The 21273-nt window shown below is 42.9% G+C and overlaps 1 protein-coding gene across 1 annotated transcript in view; it reads left to right on the forward strand.

Annotated features, from left to right (window-relative positions):
* Positions 1-21273, forward strand: part of ADAMTSL3 (ADAMTS like 3) — a gene marked incomplete at both ends in the record, with an annotated part of 539369 nt that overhangs the window by 119726 nt on the left and 398370 nt on the right. Inside the window, 1 exon segment of the mRNA XM_082852534.1 lies at positions 2437-2562. Coding sequence (XP_082708660.1) covers positions 2437-2562 — 126 coding nt within the window.

Raw genomic sequence — 21273 nt, forward strand, 5'->3', positions numbered from 1 at the left:
ATGTTTACACTAAACTGTAGTCTGGTAAGTGTGCAATAGCATTGTGTCTAAAAAAAAAAAATGTATATACCCTAAGTTAAAAATACTTTATTGCTAAAAAAAGCTAACCATCACCCGAGCCTTCAGCAAGTCCTAATCTTTTTTGCTGGTGGAGGGTCTTGCCTCAATGTTAATGGCTGCTGACTGGTCAGGGTGGTGGCTGCTGAAGGCTGGGAGGCTGCGACAACTTCTAAAAGAAGACAACAGCGAAGTTTGCTGCGTTGATTGACTCTCCCTTTCACAAATGTTTTCTCTGTAGCAGGCAATGCTATTGGATAGCATTTTACCCACAGTATAACTTTTTTCAAAATTGGAGTCAATCCTCTCAAGCCCGGCTGCTGCTTTATCAACTAAGTTTTATAATATTCTAAATCCTTTGTTGCCATTCCAACAATCTTCACAGCATCTTCACCAGGAGTAGATTCCATCTCAAGAAACCACTTTCTTTGCTCATCCATAAGAAGCAACTCCTCATCTGTTAAAATTTTATCGTGAGATTGCAGTAATTCAGTCACATCTTCAGGCTCCACTTCTAATTCTAGTTCTCTTGCTATTTTCACCACATCTGGAGTTACTTCCTCCACTGATGTCTTGAATCCCTCAAAGTCATACATGAGGGTTGGAATTCTTCTTCCAAACTCCTGATAACATAGATATTCTGACCTCTTCCCATAAACATAAATGTTCTTAATGGCATTTAGACTGATGATTCCTTTCCAGAAGGCTTTCAACTTACTTTGCCCAGATCCATAAGAGGAACCACTATCTATAGCAGCTAGAGCCTTATAAAATGTATTTCTTCAAGAATAAGATTTGAAAGTTGACACCACTCCTTGATCCATGGGCTGCAGAATGGGTGTTGTGTTAGGAGGCATGAAACAACACTGATCTCATTGTACATCTCCATCAGAGCTCTTGGATGACCAGGTGCATTGTCAATGAGCAGTAACATTTTGAAAGGAAATCTTTTTTTCTGAGCAGTAGGTCTCAGCAGTGGCCTTAAAATATTCAGTCAGCCATGCTGTGAACAGATGTGTTATCATCCAGGCTTTGCTATTCCATTTCTGGAGCACAGGCAGAGTAGATTCAGCATAATTCTTAAGGACCCTAGGATTTTCAGAATGGTAAATGGGCATTGGCTTCAACTGAAAGTCACCATCTGCATTAGCCTCTAACAAGAGAGTCAGCCTGTCCTTTGAAGCTTTGAAACCAGACATTGACTTCTCCTCTCTAGCTATGAAAGTCCTAGATGGCATCTTCCAATAGAAGGCTGTTTCATCTACATTGAAAATCGGTTGTTTAGTGTAACCACCTTCATTAAGATCTTAGCTTGATCTTCTGGATAACTTGCTACAGCTCCTACATCAGCACCTTGCACTTTTATGTTATGGAGACGGCTTCTTTCCTTAAACCTCCTGAACCAACTGCTGCTAGCTTCAAACTTTTCTTCTGCAGCTTCCTCACCTCTCTCAGACTTTGCTGAATTGAAGAGAGTTAAGGCCTTGCTCTGGATTAGGCTTTGGCTTAAGGGAATGTTGTAGCTGGTTTGATCTTCTACCAGATCACTACAACTTTCTCCATATCAGCAATAAGGCTGTTTCACCTTCTTACCATTTGTGTGTTCATTGGAGTAGCACTTTTAATTTCCTTCAAGAACGTTTCCTTTGCATTCACAACTTGGCTGTTTGGTGAAGAAGCCTAGCTTTTGGCCTCTCTTGGCTTTGGACATCCCTTCCTCACTCAGCGTAATCTTTTCTAGCTTTTGATTTAAAGTGAGCAACATGAGACCCTTTCACTTGAAAACTTAGAGGCCATTATAGGGTTATTAATTGGCCTAATTTCTATTTCGTTGTGTCTTAGGGAATAGGGAGGCCTGAGGAGAGAGAGAGAGATGGGGGAACAGCTGGAGGTGGTAGCTGCAGCAGTCAGAACACACACATTTATCAGTTAAGATTGCCGTCTTACATGGCGCAGTTTATTATTACTCTTGTAATAATAATTACAAGAGTATCATCAAAGATCACCACAACATATACAATAATAAAGAAAAAGTTTGAAATATTTTGAGAATTACCAAAATGTGACAGAGATACAAAGTGAGCAAATGCTTTTGGAAGAATGGCACCTATAGTACACAGGATTGCCACAATTTATAAAAAACGCAATATCTGTGAAGTGCAATAAAACGAGGTATATCTGCATATAGTTGAAAAACTACATTTGGGATATCAAAGCTATCACTCTGGACTACTCACGAATCAACGTGTAAAAATCACCCCCTTCACGACCATCACCTAGGATCTAAATTTGTAGGCTTATTACAGCAGAGCAAACGCAGGCTTGGAGGCTTTGCTTTCGTCATCAGCTGTCTGCCTGACCTTCAAATCTGTGTTACAGAATATCGGCTGCATCCAGCGTCCCCAGGCGAGAATACAAGCCACGGCCCATGAAAAGGAGTCCTAGTGAGCTCAATGGGGTATCCACCACCTCTGCAGCAAAGACAACAGGTGAGATGACCATTCTGTGGGTGCTGTGTGCCCTTCGGTACAGCTCTGCTGGAAGCGTTTACTTACTGCTTATTGTTGTATTCTGTGTGATTATCTTGAGACCTCAGATTTCTCTCTTATTATTTGGCGAATTCCCTTTTCCCCCTAGTAATGCCCCTTTTCCTGCTTCCTTGTTTCGAGTACTTATATCAAGGAAGAATTCCATCACTTTACTTATTGCCTTCTAATGTGTCAAACCTTGGCCATAGAAACATCATGCTACATTATCCTTTATATTTACATTTTTAACACTTTCCAAATATTTTACTAATTTTAAAGAAGTTTGAATTAGCATATCTTGAGCACCTGCTATATAGTAGGCGCTGCCTTAAGTGCTGCATCATTATTTTTTAATTAGACAAATGGCACAAATATATTCCTAAATAAAATGATCAAACTGAGAAAAATAAAATTCAGGTGGTATAAATCATGCTCTAGTTTCCTATGATCACCCACTCCATCCCAAGCCCCTCTCTAAGAGTAGCCATTGTTAAAAATTTGGTATGAACACTGTCATATCTATTTATGTGCATAGATAGATACATGATATACACACCGTTTTAGATTTTTTGCTGTTTTTTAAATACAAGATCATACTAGATGTATTGTTCTGTGGTTAGCTTTTATAAATGTATCACTATTTCTTGGAGTTATTTCCATGTCATGCATATAGATCTATCCCACTATTTTTAAAAAATTTTTATTGGAGTATAGTTGATTTACAATGTTGTGTTAGTTTCAGGTGTATAGCAGAGTGAATCAGTTACACATATATATACATTCACTGTTTTTTAGATTCTTTTCCCATATAGGTCATTACAGAGTATTGAGTAGAGTTCCCTGTGCTATACAGTAGGTCCTTGTTAGTTATCTGTTTTATATATAGTAGTGTGTATATGTCAATCCCAATCTCCCATTTTATCCCTCCCCCGCCTTCTTCCCCCTGGTAACCATAAGTTTTTTTTCTACATCTGTGACTCCATTTCTATTCTGTAAAAAGTTCATTTGTACCATTTTTTTTAGGTTCCACATATACGCGATATCATATGATATTTGTCTTTGTCTGACTTACTTCACTCAGTATGACAATCTCTAGGTCCATCCATGTTGCTGCAAATGACATTATTTCATTCTTTTTCATGGCTGACTAATATTCCATTGTATATATGTTATCCCACTATTTTTTAATGGCTTCATAGTTCTCCATTATATATACCATTTCCCCATTAATGGACATTAAGGTTGTTTCCAGTTATTTGCTAAAAAGAATGTCCTTTATCTGCCTCCACATGCTGATGGGCAAGTCTTTCTTGGAAATGAAATTACTGAGTTAGAGTGAATGCATTTAAGTGATCGTAGATATTGCCAAATTACCTGCTAAAACGGGTACACTACCATGAATGGAGCAATACATGCTTCCCCATACCTGTGTCATTAGACTTCAATTTTTGCCAAGCATTAATGGATAAACAATGATTCTTGGTTCTGTGCACAACTGTTAATTTGAGATTCCATGTTAGTTTGCCTATGGTGCCGTCTATTACTGCTGCCTATTTTCCACGGTTTTGAGAGATTAGGGATGCTCCGCCACGTGAGGTGCACTGGTTTCTAGTTGTCTGTCGGGTTACATTCCTCATGGCACTGTTTCAGGTCCCTGCACGCAGTACTCCTTCCTGGAGGCAGATGCCTGGGCTCCCAGGTACTTGGTACAAAGCCAGGATGGGAGGACTTAACCAAGCTGCTCTTTTCCCAGAATGCCAACCAGTCATCCAGCTCCCCAAACCGCTTACTCTGAGTTTTGGGCATCCTCCAAATCCACTTCTGTTGCATCTCTCTTTGGGAACCATTTTGAGCTTCATTTCCTCCATCTGCTGCTTTCCATCTTTCAGGTATTCCTTGTATTCCTCATAATTTATGGTCTACCAACAGTGTTCATTCTTGTTCATCCACTGTGTGGAATTAAAGACATACCCATTTTATAATCATTAGTGATTCGATACATGAAAGGAAGTCTGCGATCTTGCACTCAGTCTGCTGGATTAATGCAAACTTCAAGTCATTCAGTGTCATACGTCCCACTGGCTGCATCTCTCTGCTGTTTGTTACCCAAGATGGCTTTAGGTGCTAAATGGATATAGAGCTGGAGAGCCTTGAATCACATCATGAGAAAATTATTCTTTTTCTCAATTCTCTCTTAGTCATTCTGATTTCAAGGAGATAAAGCTACAGCTTTGTGCTGGAATATTTTTATGTCCAGCTTTAACAGAGAAGAGAGACCTCAGGCTAAAAGTCTTCTGCAGGCAAAAGTACCTACCTTGAATTTAATAAAATTGTCTGGTTTTCCTCATAATTATGCACACGGTTACAGTCTCTTTATAGCAGGTAGTATTGCTTTTCCATTTACATTTTGATGTAAAGTTATATTTAAAGTTATTTGAATAAAATTGATTTCATTAAACTATTATCAAGAGGACACTCAGGTACAGTCCTCTGGGAAGTTCTTTTGTATTGTATTAGGGTAACACTAGTTTCTGTTTGAAAAAGAAGAGACACCCAAAGTACAACGAATGCTCGACACAATAAGATTTTCTCACTCATGCAGCAATCCAGGGAGGATATTCCAAGGGGATGGGTGGTTCTCGTCCGTGGAGTCACTCAGGAGACACAGCTGATGGTAGCTCTGCCATCTTCATCATCCTGTGGCTTCCAAGTTGTCCTAGTTGTTGCCACTCCAGCCAGAAGGAAGGGGAGAGAGAACAGAAGGCGAGGCTAGACATTTCCTCTTAAGCCAGTGAGGCAGGAGTGACACATTCACATTCCAGGGATGAGAACTCAGATCCAATGACCACAGGTCGTGGCAAAGCAAGTTGGGAAGTGCAGTCCCTAGCTGGGCAGCCATACCTAGTTACATCGGGAAATCCAAAGCAGCCACTAGTCTCTAATAACGATGGAATTCTGCTGGACAGGAATGGCAAGGACTGTGTCAGTGAAAGAAGATTAGACCCTGGTTCTGCTCCCTTGGACGGTGGCAGGAGGAATCACTCCTGTCCTTTAGCCTGTAGGTCCCTAGATTTGCCTTCTCAGAAGTCCTTCATGGCTTCCATATCTTCACTTCACATCCGGAGTGGCCTTTGGAAACCTGCCTCCTGTGAGAATTGTGCTTACTGCTGCTTAGGGGCCTTGAGGGTTCTTCAAGTTTCAATAGATGCAGATGTTTTCAGGTTAGACCCGCACTTCCTTTCACAATTCAATGCCTCCAAAAACGGAATAGCTTCTGATCTGTATCTCCCAGGCAGTTCCATGTGCCGGTAATCACATCCAAGTTTCTTTCTTAGATGTAGCTCTTCAGACTGCCTTACTTCTTTCCTTTCTTGTCTAACCTTTCTTAACTTATTGAGGCTACCTCGAGGCCATCTGAAACAGCAGACTTGAGTGAGAAGGCAATACTTTTAGAGTAATCTTTGCTGTGGAACTAGTGCCTTCACTGGGTTGAGAGAAGTCTCTGAGAATGATTTGGAGCACAACCTGCTGATCCTCTGTTCCTTGGGGTACAGAAGCTTTTCTAATATGCTGGGACCCAACGTCTGATTTTTCTCTCTTCTCTTTTATCTTTGCTTGCAAACTGGGCAGTTCTTCTCTTTCGTATAATAATTTGCTAGATGTACCCAGGATGGGAGGTAACATCCACTAACATTCTGTTTTCTCCAGTTCCTTCCTTTAGAGCCCCTGGTATGTGGTATGCTTTGAAAGTTATCATAGGCAAAAGTTTTACCATATGTTTTTCCACACCCTAACAAGGGTCACCAGCTTTCACACCGATTATATCTGTTTCTTCTTCATCACTACCTGGCCACTGAGTCAGAGCCACTAATTTTAGCTTTTATCATGACAATACCCCACTTCTGGTACCAGTTTTTGCATGGTAGTTAGGGTAATAGTAGTTACTGTCATACAGAAACTCAAAGAGAGCAGTGGTTCAAACAAGATAGAAATTAAGAATGGAAGTCCAGGGCTAGAGGTTTCCTTTAGGGAAATGAGCCAAAGGTGGTTCACATCACTTCCACTCCCATCCCACTGGGGAGAGCTTAGTCACAGGACAAAAACTAGCTGCAAAGGCTGGGGGGGAGGTTAGCTGGAGAGCCACACCCTAACATTATATTACTGTGAAGAAGGAAAGAGAGGGTTTTGGTGGCCAGCTTGCAGTTTCTAGCACGAACATCTACTACAAATACGTTGTGGAAGAAAATGTCTGACCCCACATAATTCATTTCTGTTAGAACGTGGTACCATGTACAGGCGGTATGGGATTGTACATTAGGATAATCTAAGGGTTAGCAAGCTCTTTTTGTACTGGGACAGGTCGTAAATATTGGTTTAGCCAAAAAGTTCGTTCAGGTTTTCTTATGAAAAACACGAACGAACTTTTTGGCCAATCCAATAGTTTACACTTCGTGGGCTATATGGTCTCTGTTGCAACTACCCAACTCTGTTCTGGTGTGAAAGCAGCCATAGACAATATGAAAATGGATGGGCATGGCTGTGTTCCATTAAAACATTACTTGGCCTGAAGGCCATAGTCCGCCAACCCCTGGAGTGACTCATTGGGAAATCAACTTAGCAGTATATATCAGAATTAAGAAAAATGTTTATGTACTCTCAGTGGCTTCATTCCTGGAAATGTATCCTAAAGAAATAATTTAAGCAAAAGCATATTCCTCTATCTATTACAGTACTATATAGAGGAAGAAAAAGTTGTTAGTGGGAACAGCCTAATGACCAATATTTATTTATATATATTTGTCAGTAGTAGGATAATGGTTAAGTAGGCAGTGGTATATCAAATGGAGTAGTATGCAGCTATTCAAAGTTACTAACATGGAAATTAGGTAGTAGCATAAAAATGTTTATGGTTTGATATTAAGTTGAAAAGAAAGACACAGAGTTATAAGTGTTCTATGATTACAACTTTGTAAATCAATATCTGCATGTAGACCAGGCTAAATGGTAGGATTATGGGCAATATTTTCCTGTTTTCAAGATATTCTCTAAATTGCATTTCAGTAAGAATATTTGAATAAACAGAAATGTATTTCATAATGAGAAAATTGATGGCTTTTGAAGAACAGGTGTACTTCCTTCTTTAAAGAAAATTGTGTGCCCCATTATATTCTCTATTCTCCCTGCCCCCAGGAAGCTCAATGCCAGATGTGAAGTTCAAGCACAGCAGTCATTAAACTAGAGAATGGACTTGAGGATATCGGGAGGGGGAAGGGTGAGCTGTGACAAAGCGAGAGAGAGGCATGGACATATATACACTACCAAACGTAAAACAGATAGCTAGTGGGAAGCAGCCGCATAGCACAGGGAGATCAGCTCGGTGCTTTGTGACCACCTGGAGGGGTGGGATAGGGAGGGTTGGAGGGAGGGAGACGCAAGAGGGAAGAGATATGGGAACATATATATATGTATAACTGATTCACTTTGTTATAAAGCAGAAACTAACACACCATTGTAAAGCAATTATACTCCAATAAAGATGTGTAAAAAAAAAAAGCAAAAACTGTAAGAATAAAAAAAATAAAAAATAAAATGACCGCAGCTAGTGCATGTGCCCTCCTCCCCTTTGTCGAGGGCGACCATGCACCCTAGTTTGCTTGGGACAGTCCCAGTGTATGTCTGTTGCTCTAGTATCATTTTTAATAGTCCCCTCCCACCTTTACTCACAGGTTCTCGCGTTTGGATGAAAATATGTTGTTTCCCTACTTTTGATGGCTTTACTTTTCTATTGCTGGTTTGTAAAACTTCTATTCTGAATACATACGTCATTGTAATCCATTTCAAAATTTCTGTTTAGAAAGAAGCTGAATATAAACAAACTAACTAAAAACTTTGAAAATGAGTCCCAACTCCAGCCCACCTCCCTCCCTGTATTATATCTGAATGAAGCAGAATCAGCAGACCCTAGGACCCCAGGACTCAATCCCTACCCCACCTTCTCTGCCCTTACAGCCTGCATCCAAACAGGGGGGTAGTTCTTGGAGATGAGGCCTCCAGTCAAGCTTCCAAGATACCATGCTCTCATTTGCTATGAGAGAGAACTCAGTTTTCCTTTGATGAAGGTGTTTTCATCTACCTATACTAAATTTGACCTCACAGACTGGCATAAAATAAAAATGAAAAAGTATTTTAATTAAAGTAACATTTAAGGGCATAAGGAGGACATAGCATCTGAGTACCAAAAATAAGCCAGGTATTATTATTTGATGCTTTATAGACATAACTCATTTCATACTCGTAACAGTATTGCAAGGAAGTGATAAAAAATAAAGCAGTAATAAATAATAATTTAACAATATAGCAGTTACACGTATTGGGTCCTTACTAGGGGTCAGGTCATGTATTAAATACTTCAGACACATTTCTAGTACCATTATTATGCCATAATATTATTATGGCATATAATATTATTAATATTATTATTATATTATTACAGATGAGTAGGTGGAGACTCACAGAGGTTAAGTGAGATTTCCCTGAGGTCACAGAGCCTGTAAGTAGCAGAGCTGGGCACTTCACCTTAAAGATTTTTTATTTTGTATCTTTAAGAAAGAATACTGGGAAATGTTAGCGAATGTTCAAGAGCGTCGGGAATGATTTCTTTCCAAGATTCTTGATCAGAGGGAATTGGGTCAGCAAGTGGTTGCAAAGGGAGTCTGTTGTATGCATCTGACTTGGAAGAAGGAAACACTGATAGGACAGTGAGTTCCTTGGCTTCCTCATCCAGACTGTGCGTGTCAGTGCTTACGTCCCCTCCTTCTTGGCCAGTAGCTCAGTCCCTAGGCAGATTAAGTTGTTAGAAGGGTGATGGTCAGTCAGAGATCACAGATGTGCCAAAGATGGCCTTTAAGAAGGCTCAGTGTCCACAACTGGATTCTCCATTGCGGCAAACTCCGTGACATGCCTCTGCCTTTTCTAGGCTGCCTCTAGAAAGTTCCCTTGGTGGTAGCTTTCATCCCCATTTCAGCATCGGGCTTCGTTGATTTGTGGGGAGAATTTGCAAATGTGCAGAGATCTTGTACTGTTTGTTTCTAAGGCACAGTTTCAGAAGAAAATGGCATTTTTATAGCCTGCATTAATGGGAAATTACCTTCCATTAGGATTCTGAATGATTTGCACATAATGTTTATAAAGCGAAGGAAAAATGTCAAGCATTTCACTAACAATTTAAAGCAAAGCTCACAGGACTCTGCCAGAAGTGAATTCCAAGAACATTTTCTTCATCATTTCTTCTTTCGAAAGAAAAAAAAGGGAGATGAAAGGACATAGATCAATTAGGCAGAATCCGTTGTGGGACTGAGATGGAATCTTTGATAATATCATTTCTAGGTACTTAGGAGAATGAATGAAGTGAGCCAGAAATGGAGAAGGGGTGGTGGGGGGGGCATTGGAAATCACATCTTGAAATGATGGATTGCAGACAAAAATCCAAGTTTAGGCCCTGGCTAGGAGAAACCACCGTCTGTCCAAGCCCCTGAGTGTGGGGTCATGACGCCTCAGCAGCATGTGCTGCCTCTGTGTCCCCAAAGAGAAAGGGAGGCCAAGAAAAGTCTTCGTGCTAAAATGCGTGCCTGGGTCGTTCCCAGAAAACCCTTGGTTTTGAGGAAAAGAGTATAGGAGCTTGTGACCTATGCTCAAGTATCTTCCCTACCCTGGGTAAGTTATCACTTGCTGAATTCTAAAGGTAAAGACTAGAAGACAGAGTATCTTCTACATTTTGTTAATCAACTCATTTCTTTGTGAAGGTTTTCATTTTCACTGCTGTTCTTAAAGAGGACACCACTTTATATAATCACAACTGAGGGTTAATATGGACCAAACTGAGACGGACGTTAAGAATGTGGAAGGCTGAGATGAGTGAACAAATGTGGTTTCCAAATGTGTGCTACAGGCATTTCAGAGCGAGGCAAAATAAATCTCTCAAATGGCTTATATTAAGACATTCTAACTCCCTGCAGGTACAAAGAGACTTTTATAAATTCCTTCACACTTCTAAGGGGGCTTGGATATAATGTTTAGAGCCTAAGTCGTTCCCCTCATCGGAGTGAAATCTCTAGGATTACATTAGAAAATAAACATTTATTCAAAAGTAAAGTGTGAAGTGTGAAACTTAAAGAAGACGAGCACTCTGTAAATAGAAATAGATGTATTTTTAACCTAAATTTCCAAAGAGGAAATTAAAATTTCACACAGCGGTGACAATGATGATTGCTCAGTCAGCAGCTATTTTTCATTTTTTGTCTTCTGTTCTTTCCACTTTTTTCTTGTTTTTTTTTTTCCCCCCCTGCCACCAGCCCTCCCCCAATATCCATTTCTGTATATGATCGGTAGTGGTTCAGAGTCAGAGTTATAGACAAAGAGAAATAAGCAAAAAACAGGAGCCCCACGTTGGAATTCAGACTCTGGCACTCATTCGCTGTGTGACTTTGGGAAGAGTTTCTTAACATCTCTAGACTGATTTCTACTTGTCCCTAAATGAAGTGATTGGGCTTAATACATTCCAAGTTTCTTTGCCAGCTCTAAATTCTGTGGCTGCAATAGTTATCTTTTCTGAGTGCTCAGCATTCGTAAAAATTTGAAAAGTGCAGATTGAACATTTTTATATTTTCTGTATTTTAAAAAATATTATTAAAAATTAAAATGTGAACTCTGATGAGTATTGTTGATTAGTAGCCATCGATGTGCGAAAGGGGAAGAGTCCTTGTTTTATTTTTCATCTCAAGGAAGCTTTAGAGAGAAAGATTTTCTCGCTGCAGGGAATGGTTTCCTGTAACTCTTCTAAATAGTCTGCAAAAAGAGTTTTTGAAAAGCCTGTAGGACGTAATTTCTAACTTAGTTGTAGGAATTTTAATACTTCTTGGCTGAAATGGTTATATTGTCTCAAATGCGTATTTAAAAATCTTAGTATATGTTCTACAATGGTATGCTTGGTCTTTAAGCTAAAATTTAAAATACCGTTATCTAAATAGTAAAAAAATAGCCAGTAGAAGTCAGTTTCCAGGGATTACAAACAGGGCAGCCATGCACCACAATTCCAGAGGACTTTTCGTTTGAATCCTGGACTTGTTTGTGATACCTCCTGGGCTTGTCGAGTGGGTGTGGCCTCAGGTGCAAACCCTAATGCCAGATCATGGGAATGAGAGACGTAGGAAAGTGTAAGAAAACAGTGCCAGGCCAGTGAAAGATGTCTGACGACAGACCGCCAAGTCAGGAGCACCACAGGCAGAGGAGTCTGCAGCCACCTAGAGAACACTTGCCCTGTCCAAACAGCAGCTGCTTGTTGCCTGAGAACGTGGACCTAGGATAGCCAGCCTTTATGATTTTCCAAGAGAAGCCAGAAATCATATATTTATGTGCAATCTCCTTATTTTTAAAATCTTGTCAACTAATCCACACTGTACAAAGCAGGGAGCAGGCCAAGCAAAACACCATCTGCAAGCTGATCCGCATGCCAGTGGCCAGGAAGCCACCTCTGATTAAGGCTGTCATTTGTCTTCCCTTTTTCCTTAGTTCAGAGTGGCAGAGCCAACCCACAAGCACTGGACCTGGCTGTAGTCGAGGAGTCACCTCCCAGGAAACTTTGTTAAGTAAATGGGCCGTGGCTCCTGAGAAATCTGCAAAAGTCATCTCCGTACACAAGGGAAAGCTTTGTAAGGGGGGTGGGCACAAACTTTACTAGTTAAACCCATCTCATATAACCTGTGTAAGTGGTGGAGGATTGGTATCAAGGTAAAAACAAATTACACATGCTTATTTTTATAGATTGTAATGATTAAGCTTGAGTCCCATTGACAAGTCATTTTAATAAATCACATCTCCTATGGATAAATACAGAGTTCTTATTTCTAGAAAGGTAGTTCATAGACTTTTACTAGACTTTACTTACTAGTTTATTACTTAACTGTCTTAGCTTGAGCTGCTGTAATGAATACTAGACTGAGGGGCTTAAAACAAAAAACATTTATTTCTCACAGTTCTGAAGTTTGGGAAGTTCAAGATCAAGGTGCCAGCAGATTCGGTGTCCGGTGAGGGCCCTCTTCCTGGTTTGCAGATGGCTGTCTTCTCGTTGTGTCTGTACACAGGGTGGCACTAACCCCATTCATGAGGGCTCCACCCTCATGACCCTGTCACCTCCCAAAGTCCCCACCTCCAAATACCACCACTTTGGGGATTAGGACTTCAACATCTGAATATTGGGGGGACACAAGCATTCAGTCCATAGCATTGACCATAGATTAATACTTAAAATTTTCAGGTAAGGAAATCAGGGCCCAGAGGTGACCTAACCCAGAGCTAGAACCCAGGGATCTGAAGTTTTTGTCCCGTATTTTCTTACCAAATGGACAAAAATAGTACTTACAGATGTTGAACAAAATGGGTTTTGTGGTATTTATCAGAGTTATATACCAGTGCTTTGTCTGGGTCAGCTCAAGGAAAAGTGTTAGCTTCAAAAAAATTTTTGCTACAAGAGCTTGAGATTTTAGATAGGAAAAAAAAATGACACCTTTTGAAGGGAACTTGAACCAGATATGCTCTTTCTAATTCAAGAGAGATGGTGTCTAATATGTTGGGCATGGTGCCTGGCCCATAGTGCACACTCGGTGTTTGAGAATGAGTGTGAACCAGAAATAGACTCGAAAGTTCCAAGTTAGTGTTTTTGCCCCAACACGTTAAGAGATGAACTCTCTAGTTAGATGATACAGGTATAGTAAGTCTCAGGGTGATTGCCGATTTTACCTGTTCTCAGGTACCTTCCTCTCTGTTCCTTAGCTGCCCCTGGCTAGCAGAAGTCATGGAAATACCTCTGCATTCCAAATTTGAGACCAGGAAGTGAGCAGAAAACAAGCTCACCCAGCCAAGATAGGTGTCACCTGTCTTGGTGACAGTGGGCTTTGGAGTCAGAGGAAGGGCCAAATTCCGGCTCTCACCTCTGGGTCAAAATTCTGTCATCAAAAGAACAGGAACTATCACCCCAACTGCATAGGGTTATTCTAAGGATTAAATTAGATCACATAAATAAGAGGTGCTGGGCACGCGCGGTACTTGCTGCAGAGCAAGAGCCCACGACACAGCAGCTGTTAATGTTACATAATTGGTTATCTGATTTCCCAGCCTACAGCAGACTGGAAGCAGCAGATTAGAAAGGCCTTGGGGACTGCTTTCGGAAGGCCCACTGTCGGCAGGAAAAAGTGACAGGTCGCAGCCTGACTACAAGGGAGGCAAGAGAAAAACTATAAAAAGCAGGAACAAAAACTCAAAAGGCACAGCCGTCTGGGGCATTTACTAAAAGACAAAGAGCCCTCCTCAGGTCAGTAGCTTCCGTAGACTCCATACCTTGTACCCTGATAGGCACTCATGCGGACAGCAGTTGTGTGAATTTTCCTTCTCTCTCCAGCCCCTTCCCCACCCCAACCCAAAAAATAGGGGTGGGGGTTGTAGCTTGCCTTTCAGTTGGGATGCTCTGACCAAATGCTTCCAGGTAACGAAATCCACAAAGTCAGGGCCAGCAGAGAAGAGAGTACAGTGGGCTCCTTTGGTGATCTGGAAATTAGCCAAGTTCAAGTACAGCAAAAGAGCTGTGATTTTTAGTGCTATGGAGAGAAGAATGTCCCCTGCCCCACTGACCACTCCTACCTCCACCTTTATCTCCTTCAAAGTCAGGATGAGAAACACAGCCTTGGAGAACAGGCTCCCAGGTCCTGGCACATGGCAGAGAGAGAGAGAGGGAGGGAGCACAGGAGACGGCTGGGCTGCAGAAACGCCAGCCTTATCTGATGCCACCTCCACTCTAGTGTCTCGTCCACCACCTGGAGTAGACACCTTTTTTTGTTTGGTTATTATTATTAGTTTTTGATTGAAGCCTGAGTTGCTCACTTTGAAGCAGCACAGAGAATAAATAGGTTCAAGTGATGGGCAGGGCGAAGGACAAGTTATCTCAGGACATCCCTCAAGTGATGGGCAGGGCGAGCTGGGATGTGGGCAGGCCTTCCAGGATCAGAGAAGGATTTAGGTGGAGGATGCTCCTAAAGAGCATTCCTCACGCATCCCCCCAAAACGTTGTCTTTATTTATAGACTATATGGATCTAATCCTGAACTGTACTGTTACAGCCATCAAAAAGACACACACACACACAAAATTAAACAAGATGAAGAACTGAGTCACACTCCACACAGACATAACGTTGAGTGAAACAAACGAGACACCAGAGTGCATACTGTATGATTCCATTAACGTTAAACTCAAAAAACAGACACAACTAATGTATAGCCTTAGGAGTCAGGCTAGTGATTACCTTTGGGGGAGTACTGATTGGAGGAAAGAACATGACTGAGCTCTAAGATGCTACTACAGTTTTATTTCTTGATCTTGATGCTAGCTGCACCGATGTTTCAGTTTGTGAAAATTCATTAAACTCTACACTTATGATATGTGCACTTATCTGTATATATTATACCTCATTTAAAAAGATTTTAAACAATATTTTTCTCAAAAAAAATAATAAATAAAGAGCATCCCAAGGCACGGGAACTCCCGGAGCCTGCCCAGCTGAGGACCCACAGGCTCTTTCTAACCTAGGTGATGGACTATCCCCTTGGCTGGGGTTGGCTCAGAAACTGAGTGGGCGTAAACTCACCAGCCAACAATTTTCAGAGTGGCTGCATGAAGTGGTGATCAAGAACACAGACTCTGGACCTAGATGGAGGTCAGATATCAGCCCTGCTGCTTAATTGCTTTGAACCTAGGTTTCCCCATCCATCAAATTGGGGGAAATAATGGCACCTCATCAAAGGGTTTCTCTGAGAATTAAATCTGCTAACAGCCACTTCGAATATTGTCCTGGCACTTGGTGTTCACTGAAAAACGGAGGGTTAGTATTTCATCCCCATAGCTGACTGGGACTGCAGAATTACTTCACTGTGGGGCTATCGCTACCAGAATAAAGTGTGCCCAGCAATTCTGTACACGTGAGTACCCCTTGGCAGCAGGGACTTTGGGAAACAAAAGGCGGGGGTGGGGAAGGGCATCCAAAGAATTTTCCTGCTGTTAAAACAAGAGGGGGCCCAATATTATTAAAAACCGGTCCACATTATTGCCAAGAGGGAAGTGAAATTTCTTTTAGGGTTTCCTGACCTATTGTGTGTTGCCGATGTAGTACTGACTGACCGGCCACCTTACAATTCTTGTGGTAGGGTCTCTCTCTTTTTTTTTCTTCCCCAAATGGGGTGGAACAGAGCTTGAATAATAAATATTTAACAGGGACACTCCCTTTTCGCTGTTAAAATAATCTTTGTTTTAGTGCCTTAACGAGGAAGACTGGGTTGGGGTTTCGGCTGCCAGGAGCTCACGTGCACAAATTCTCAGCAGTTTCAGGTGCCAACTACCAAGCACGAGAAAGCATAGAGATGGAGGTGGTGGAGCAAGACCCCAGGGGAAAGGGGAGTGGGTGTTCAACAAAGATGGGGTGCTGGGTAGGACCCCTCCTTTATTGCGGGAAGATCTGGGCACTCAGGCACCTCGCCCACGTTTGTGCCTAGTCCAGTTTGAAAAGGTCTCACTGAGGACATGTCACCTTTTCTGCCTGCACTTTTGGGTTCCATCGTGGTGACACTGACTTGTCTTTTGTGGAGAGGGAAAATTCACACCCCATCACGCAAATGGGCACAAACTTTCTTTCTTTTTAACTGAACTTGCTTACGAGCCTCCGTTTAGACTGATGGCGGAAACAACTTAATCTTTTTTCCATTTCTACTGTTGGCCAAAAAAAAAAAAAAAAAAATTTAATCTTTTTTCCATTTCTTCTAATGGTGGAAAAAAACGTAATCTTGCCATTTCAAGGTAACGCAGTCTCTTCCAATACAAAGTGCAGACTATCCATTTATTGCTTTGTCAATTCAGGATTTAAACCTAGTCATTCGGCTGAAATTTCCTGCGAGGACTCTTGGTTTTCCTCCAAGGTTCTCTCCTACCTCCTTCTGTACCCCGAGATGTTGTCTGGGTGCAGGGGGAGTTTAGGGAACATCACAGTGGCAGGTGGGGAAGCGTGTCGGGGGTCTTAACTGCTTCCACAGCTGAGATAACTTGTCACTCCAGGTCCAGGCCTGGGTCCGGGGCCTGACTCTCTGCCTCTGGGTTGCTGGATCTCTGCATTCGGACGGAGCCTGTGTACCCACCCCCAGGCCATCTCTGGTCCAGCTGCTCCTGCCGCACTTCCTCACTTCCTGCCGGGACTTGACATGTGTTCACAGTTCGTAGGGAGCCAGGGGCGGCCCCCTCAGACGCCGTCTCTGTTTAATGATACCACCCACCATTTCCACTGTGCTCAGTGCCCCCAAGTCTAGAGCACTTTGGGGGCCTGCCTTCCCCCACAGTTCCAGTGGGAAGTGGGGCTAAGACCCCCCACCCAGGGTGGAATCCAGGGAGCAGTTCAGCCTTCTTCCCTGCCCTGTTCTCTCACCAGGCCTCCTCCTTGACTCCAGAAAGAGCTCCTATCTCTTCTCTGGGTGGCAGGGAACAGCCCTTCCCTCCCCACAGCTTGTAATACAAACCTCTATGCTCTGGAGTTCTTCAAGCTCTGCTTCCTTGGAAGTAGAAGTCTCTCCACCCCAGAAGTCCCCCACCCCTACCACTTCTCAAATCTCATAAAAGCCTACCTGGCTCTGGCATGAAAGCCTGAAAGCCTTGGCGTTCAGACCATTTCACAACTGAAATGGCATTATTTTGGAATTTACCAGCTAAACATTGATTGCTCGTGTGCAGGTTCCACCTTCTCCCTAAAGTAAGGGCAGCCATGGCTACTTGGGTTGAGGGCCCCAGACGGCAAAAACGACCCAGCGTGACAAATGCATTGGACGATATCGGAGGATATTGTCCTGCTGAGGGTGTAGTTCAGGACAGCCAGACCAAGCTCTGCTGGGTGTGGATCTGCCGGGTGCCCGCACCGTTGAGACCTGTGTTCAGTGGGTGGAGGGGACGCGGCGCAGAGGTGGGGGAGAGCCTGGTGCTCGTGTCTTATTGCCTGAGTCAGGGAACTCTTGCCCGGGGGCTTTCCACTCAGGGGTCTCAGGAGAGATGCCATGTTTTGGGTTCATTTGCTGATGGAGTGTGATGTGAGTGCTTGGTCACTTCCCAGCTCTTAGGAAATCAAAGTGGGCGGTGTGGCAATGGTCCCTCGCCTGGAATAAATGAAGTGAGAAGTGAGTGATGTGTCTTACCCCCGATCTGTTCAGTGCATGTGTGCAGGGGGTGCACACGTATGCACACATAGGTGGTGGTTGGGATAAGTGCATGCCTGCCATTTAGTATTTATTTTAGTCATTGTAGGTAGCTTACAAAGTAAATGGGAGGGGAAAATACACACACACACACACACACACACACACACACACACAGTTAGCCCTGTAAGTCAGCATGATAGCCTGTGAAATTTCTTGGCAACCCTTAGCAGTGGCATAGATCACATAGGAGGTGACATCAGGAGGGTAGGTCATGGGCTGGGGTCTGGAGCCCTGGTGTCTCTTTCTGCCTTTGCCATTAGCTCTGAGGCCAGGCTGCTGTGACCTCGTCTTCAAAAAGAGGAGGGTTCACTGAAGACCACCAGAGACCCTTCTAGCATTGACATTTTGTGTTCAGGGAAATGCTTCCCAAGACCACTATGTGCTTTGGCACCTGACTCCGTCTCTGTTAAAAACTGACAGTGGGAGAAATGATAAAAGAATACTAATCATTTTAATAGACCACATGGAAACAGTTATTCATTAATAAAATTGACTTTGACTCAGAGGCTTGAATTGCTGCAGGGTTTCAGTGCCCAGCTCCCAGCCCCCCTGCCCACCCAGATAGGAGCTGTATTTCCAAAGGAAAATGGAAAGTTCTGCTTGGAAACGCACAATTCCCCAATGTTTTGAAATTATTGAAGGTTATTCTGTTCATATTCAAGATCATGAACTGGGCCCCCTATTTAAACCCTTCTACTTCCCAATTACCATCATTATGACAAGAGGAATATACAGACTTGGGGTGGGATGGGGGTGTCTTGTCATGGAAGGAGCCATCTACATGCTAGAAACTTCAGGTAGATTCTAGAGATAATAGTGCAGGGGGCCCAGATTTTAAAATGCTGACCTACCTGGAAGCACCACCTGGGAAGGAGCTTCCCACCTGCAGAGGAAGAAGAACCTCCCCCCCCCCACCCCCGCCGACCCGCCACCACGCTCTTCCCTTTCCCCACGAGCTCCTTGACACTCCCGGGCTCTGGTCAAAGGAAATGGAGGGAAAGAGGGCCATGAGACTGGTGGTTCGCAACCTCCTTTGGAAATTGGAAACACCTGAGAAATTTTTTAAATTTCCCCGTTGTCTGGGTCCCATTGCCAGAGCTACTGATTTAAGTGGTCTGGGGTCAGCCGAGGCAGTGGGCCTTTTAATGTGCCGCCAGGTTGAGAACCACTGCAGCAGGAAGGCAGTAGGTGAGAAACGCTCCTTATGCCAGTGGGGGGGTTGGCTCTCACTCCCACGTGGGGTGGACAGTGTGCGTGGAAGTCTAGCAGTGGGGTGGCACTGAGGGAGGACTGCCCCCAGAGAAAGTGGTGCTGCACGGTGCTCCTCCTCCCGTCCCTTCCCCAGGACAAAGGGGCTTCTCATTTGACCAACCCAAATCTATCTTCTCGCTTTACTTGGATGGAAAAGACTTGGTGAGGAAGGAACACAATCTCTAGCAGAGCTTGTTTCAACTCTCAGTTGAAGTCTGGACAGGGAGAGAAATAAGAATGTTTCATAATAATAGAAAAAGGAAATAGAAATGGAAAACATAGGATGGCAGAGGTCACACATGTGCAGATATTTCAATCATGGGAAAGGATTAAGCCCTCTTCTTAAGGCCAAAACCCGTGAAACTGGCCTGGTCTGGCTCTGGGGTGCTGCATTCCCTGCTTTGCAGACCTCACTCTGCTCGGGTGATGTAAAGAGGAACTAGTGTCTGCTATTGTGGTGTGCAGGCTTCCCTGGTCTCCTCCTGGATGGCCTGTTCCGTCCACTGGTAGTGGCCTCTGTCCATGTGGTGGCCTCACGTGGATGCAGTGTGTGGTCTTCCTGGGGTGGGGTTCAGCCTCCTTCCACCTCCATCTTGACTGGGACAATCAGGTCTCCCTCTGAACTCACCGATGGTCCTTGCCCTCCACCCCCTCTGCAAGGGGCATCACCTCACTTGGCCAGGGCAGCCCCTCAGCTCCTGCCCATTCTCTCACCTTTGGCTCCTCTGTATGGAACCATGGGAACCACTGGGGCCACATGTCCCCTTTAGGATCTGTAGGGAACTGGACTGGGGTGACCATATGTCCTTCCCAGACACACTAAGCCACTATCATAAGCTATCCTAGAAAGCCTTCTGTCTTCAGAAATCCATAGGCCTAGATAATTAGGGGCATTTTAAAATCGAATCTTCAAGTTTAAATGTTTTAGAGAATAGAGAAAAGAGTTTAATTTACTTTATAAATGCTTTTATACCAAAACATGACCAGAATATAAAAAGGAAGTAATTTCATTTTAAAATACAGAGGTAAAAATCTAAAATAGTAACAAACCCAGTCTAGACGTAGCATAAATGTACAACACAGAAACAAGTGTGGTTTCCTCAAGGCATGCAATGCTCATTCATTTAAAAATAATCTTGTAACATTAATCTTACTATTACTCAAAAAATATGACCCAGTTAAAGTCAAGATGAGGGTAACTCAATACATTGATACTAAAATTTACCTGGTTGAATGATTTTGTGGGAATAGGAAATTTTTAAATACAGGCATACCTTGTTTTATTGCACTTTGCAGATATTGCATTCTTTACAAATTGAAGGTTTGTGGCAACCCTGCATCGAGCAAGTCTATGGACACCATTTTTCCAACAGTGTTTGCTCGCTTTGTGTTTCTGGGTTACATTTGGGTAATTTTCACAATAATTCAAACTTTTTCACAATTATTGTATTTGTTGTGGTGATGTGTGATCTTTGATGTTATTACTGTCATTGTTTTGGGGGGGGGACACAAATTGTGCCCATATAAGGTGATGAACTTGAAAAACGTCTGTGTTCTGACCGCTCCACCAACCTGCCACTCCCCCATCTCTCTCCCTCTCCTCACCCTCCCTATTCCCCAAGACACAACAATATTCACGTTAGGCCAATTAATAACCCTACAATCGCCTCTGAGTGTTCAAGTGAAAGGAAGGGTCGCACATCTCATTTTAAATCAAAAGCTAGAATTGCTTAAGCTTAGTGAGGAAGGCATGTCGAAAGCTAGGATAGGTGAAAATCTAGGCCTCTTGCACCAAACAGGAGCCAAGATGTGAATGCAAAGGAAAAGTTCTTGAAGGAAATTAAAAGTGCTACTCCAGTGAACACACAAATGATAAGAAAGTGAAACAGCTTTATTGCTGATATGGAGAAAGTTTCAGTGATCTGGAGAGAAGATCAAACCAGCCATAACATTCCCTTAAGCCAAAGCCTAATCCAGAGCAAGGTCCTAACTCTTCAATTCTATGAAGGCTGAGGTGAGAAAGCTACAGAAGAAAAGTCAGAAGCTAGCAGAAGTTGTTCATGAGGTTTAAGGAAAGAAGCTGCCTCCGTGATGTAATAGTGC

Source organism: Leucopleurus acutus (genome assembly GCF_964270905.1).
Source record: "Leucopleurus acutus genome assembly, chromosome: 1".
NCBI classification, from domain to species: domain Eukaryota; kingdom Metazoa; phylum Chordata; class Mammalia; order Artiodactyla; family Delphinidae; genus Leucopleurus; species Leucopleurus acutus.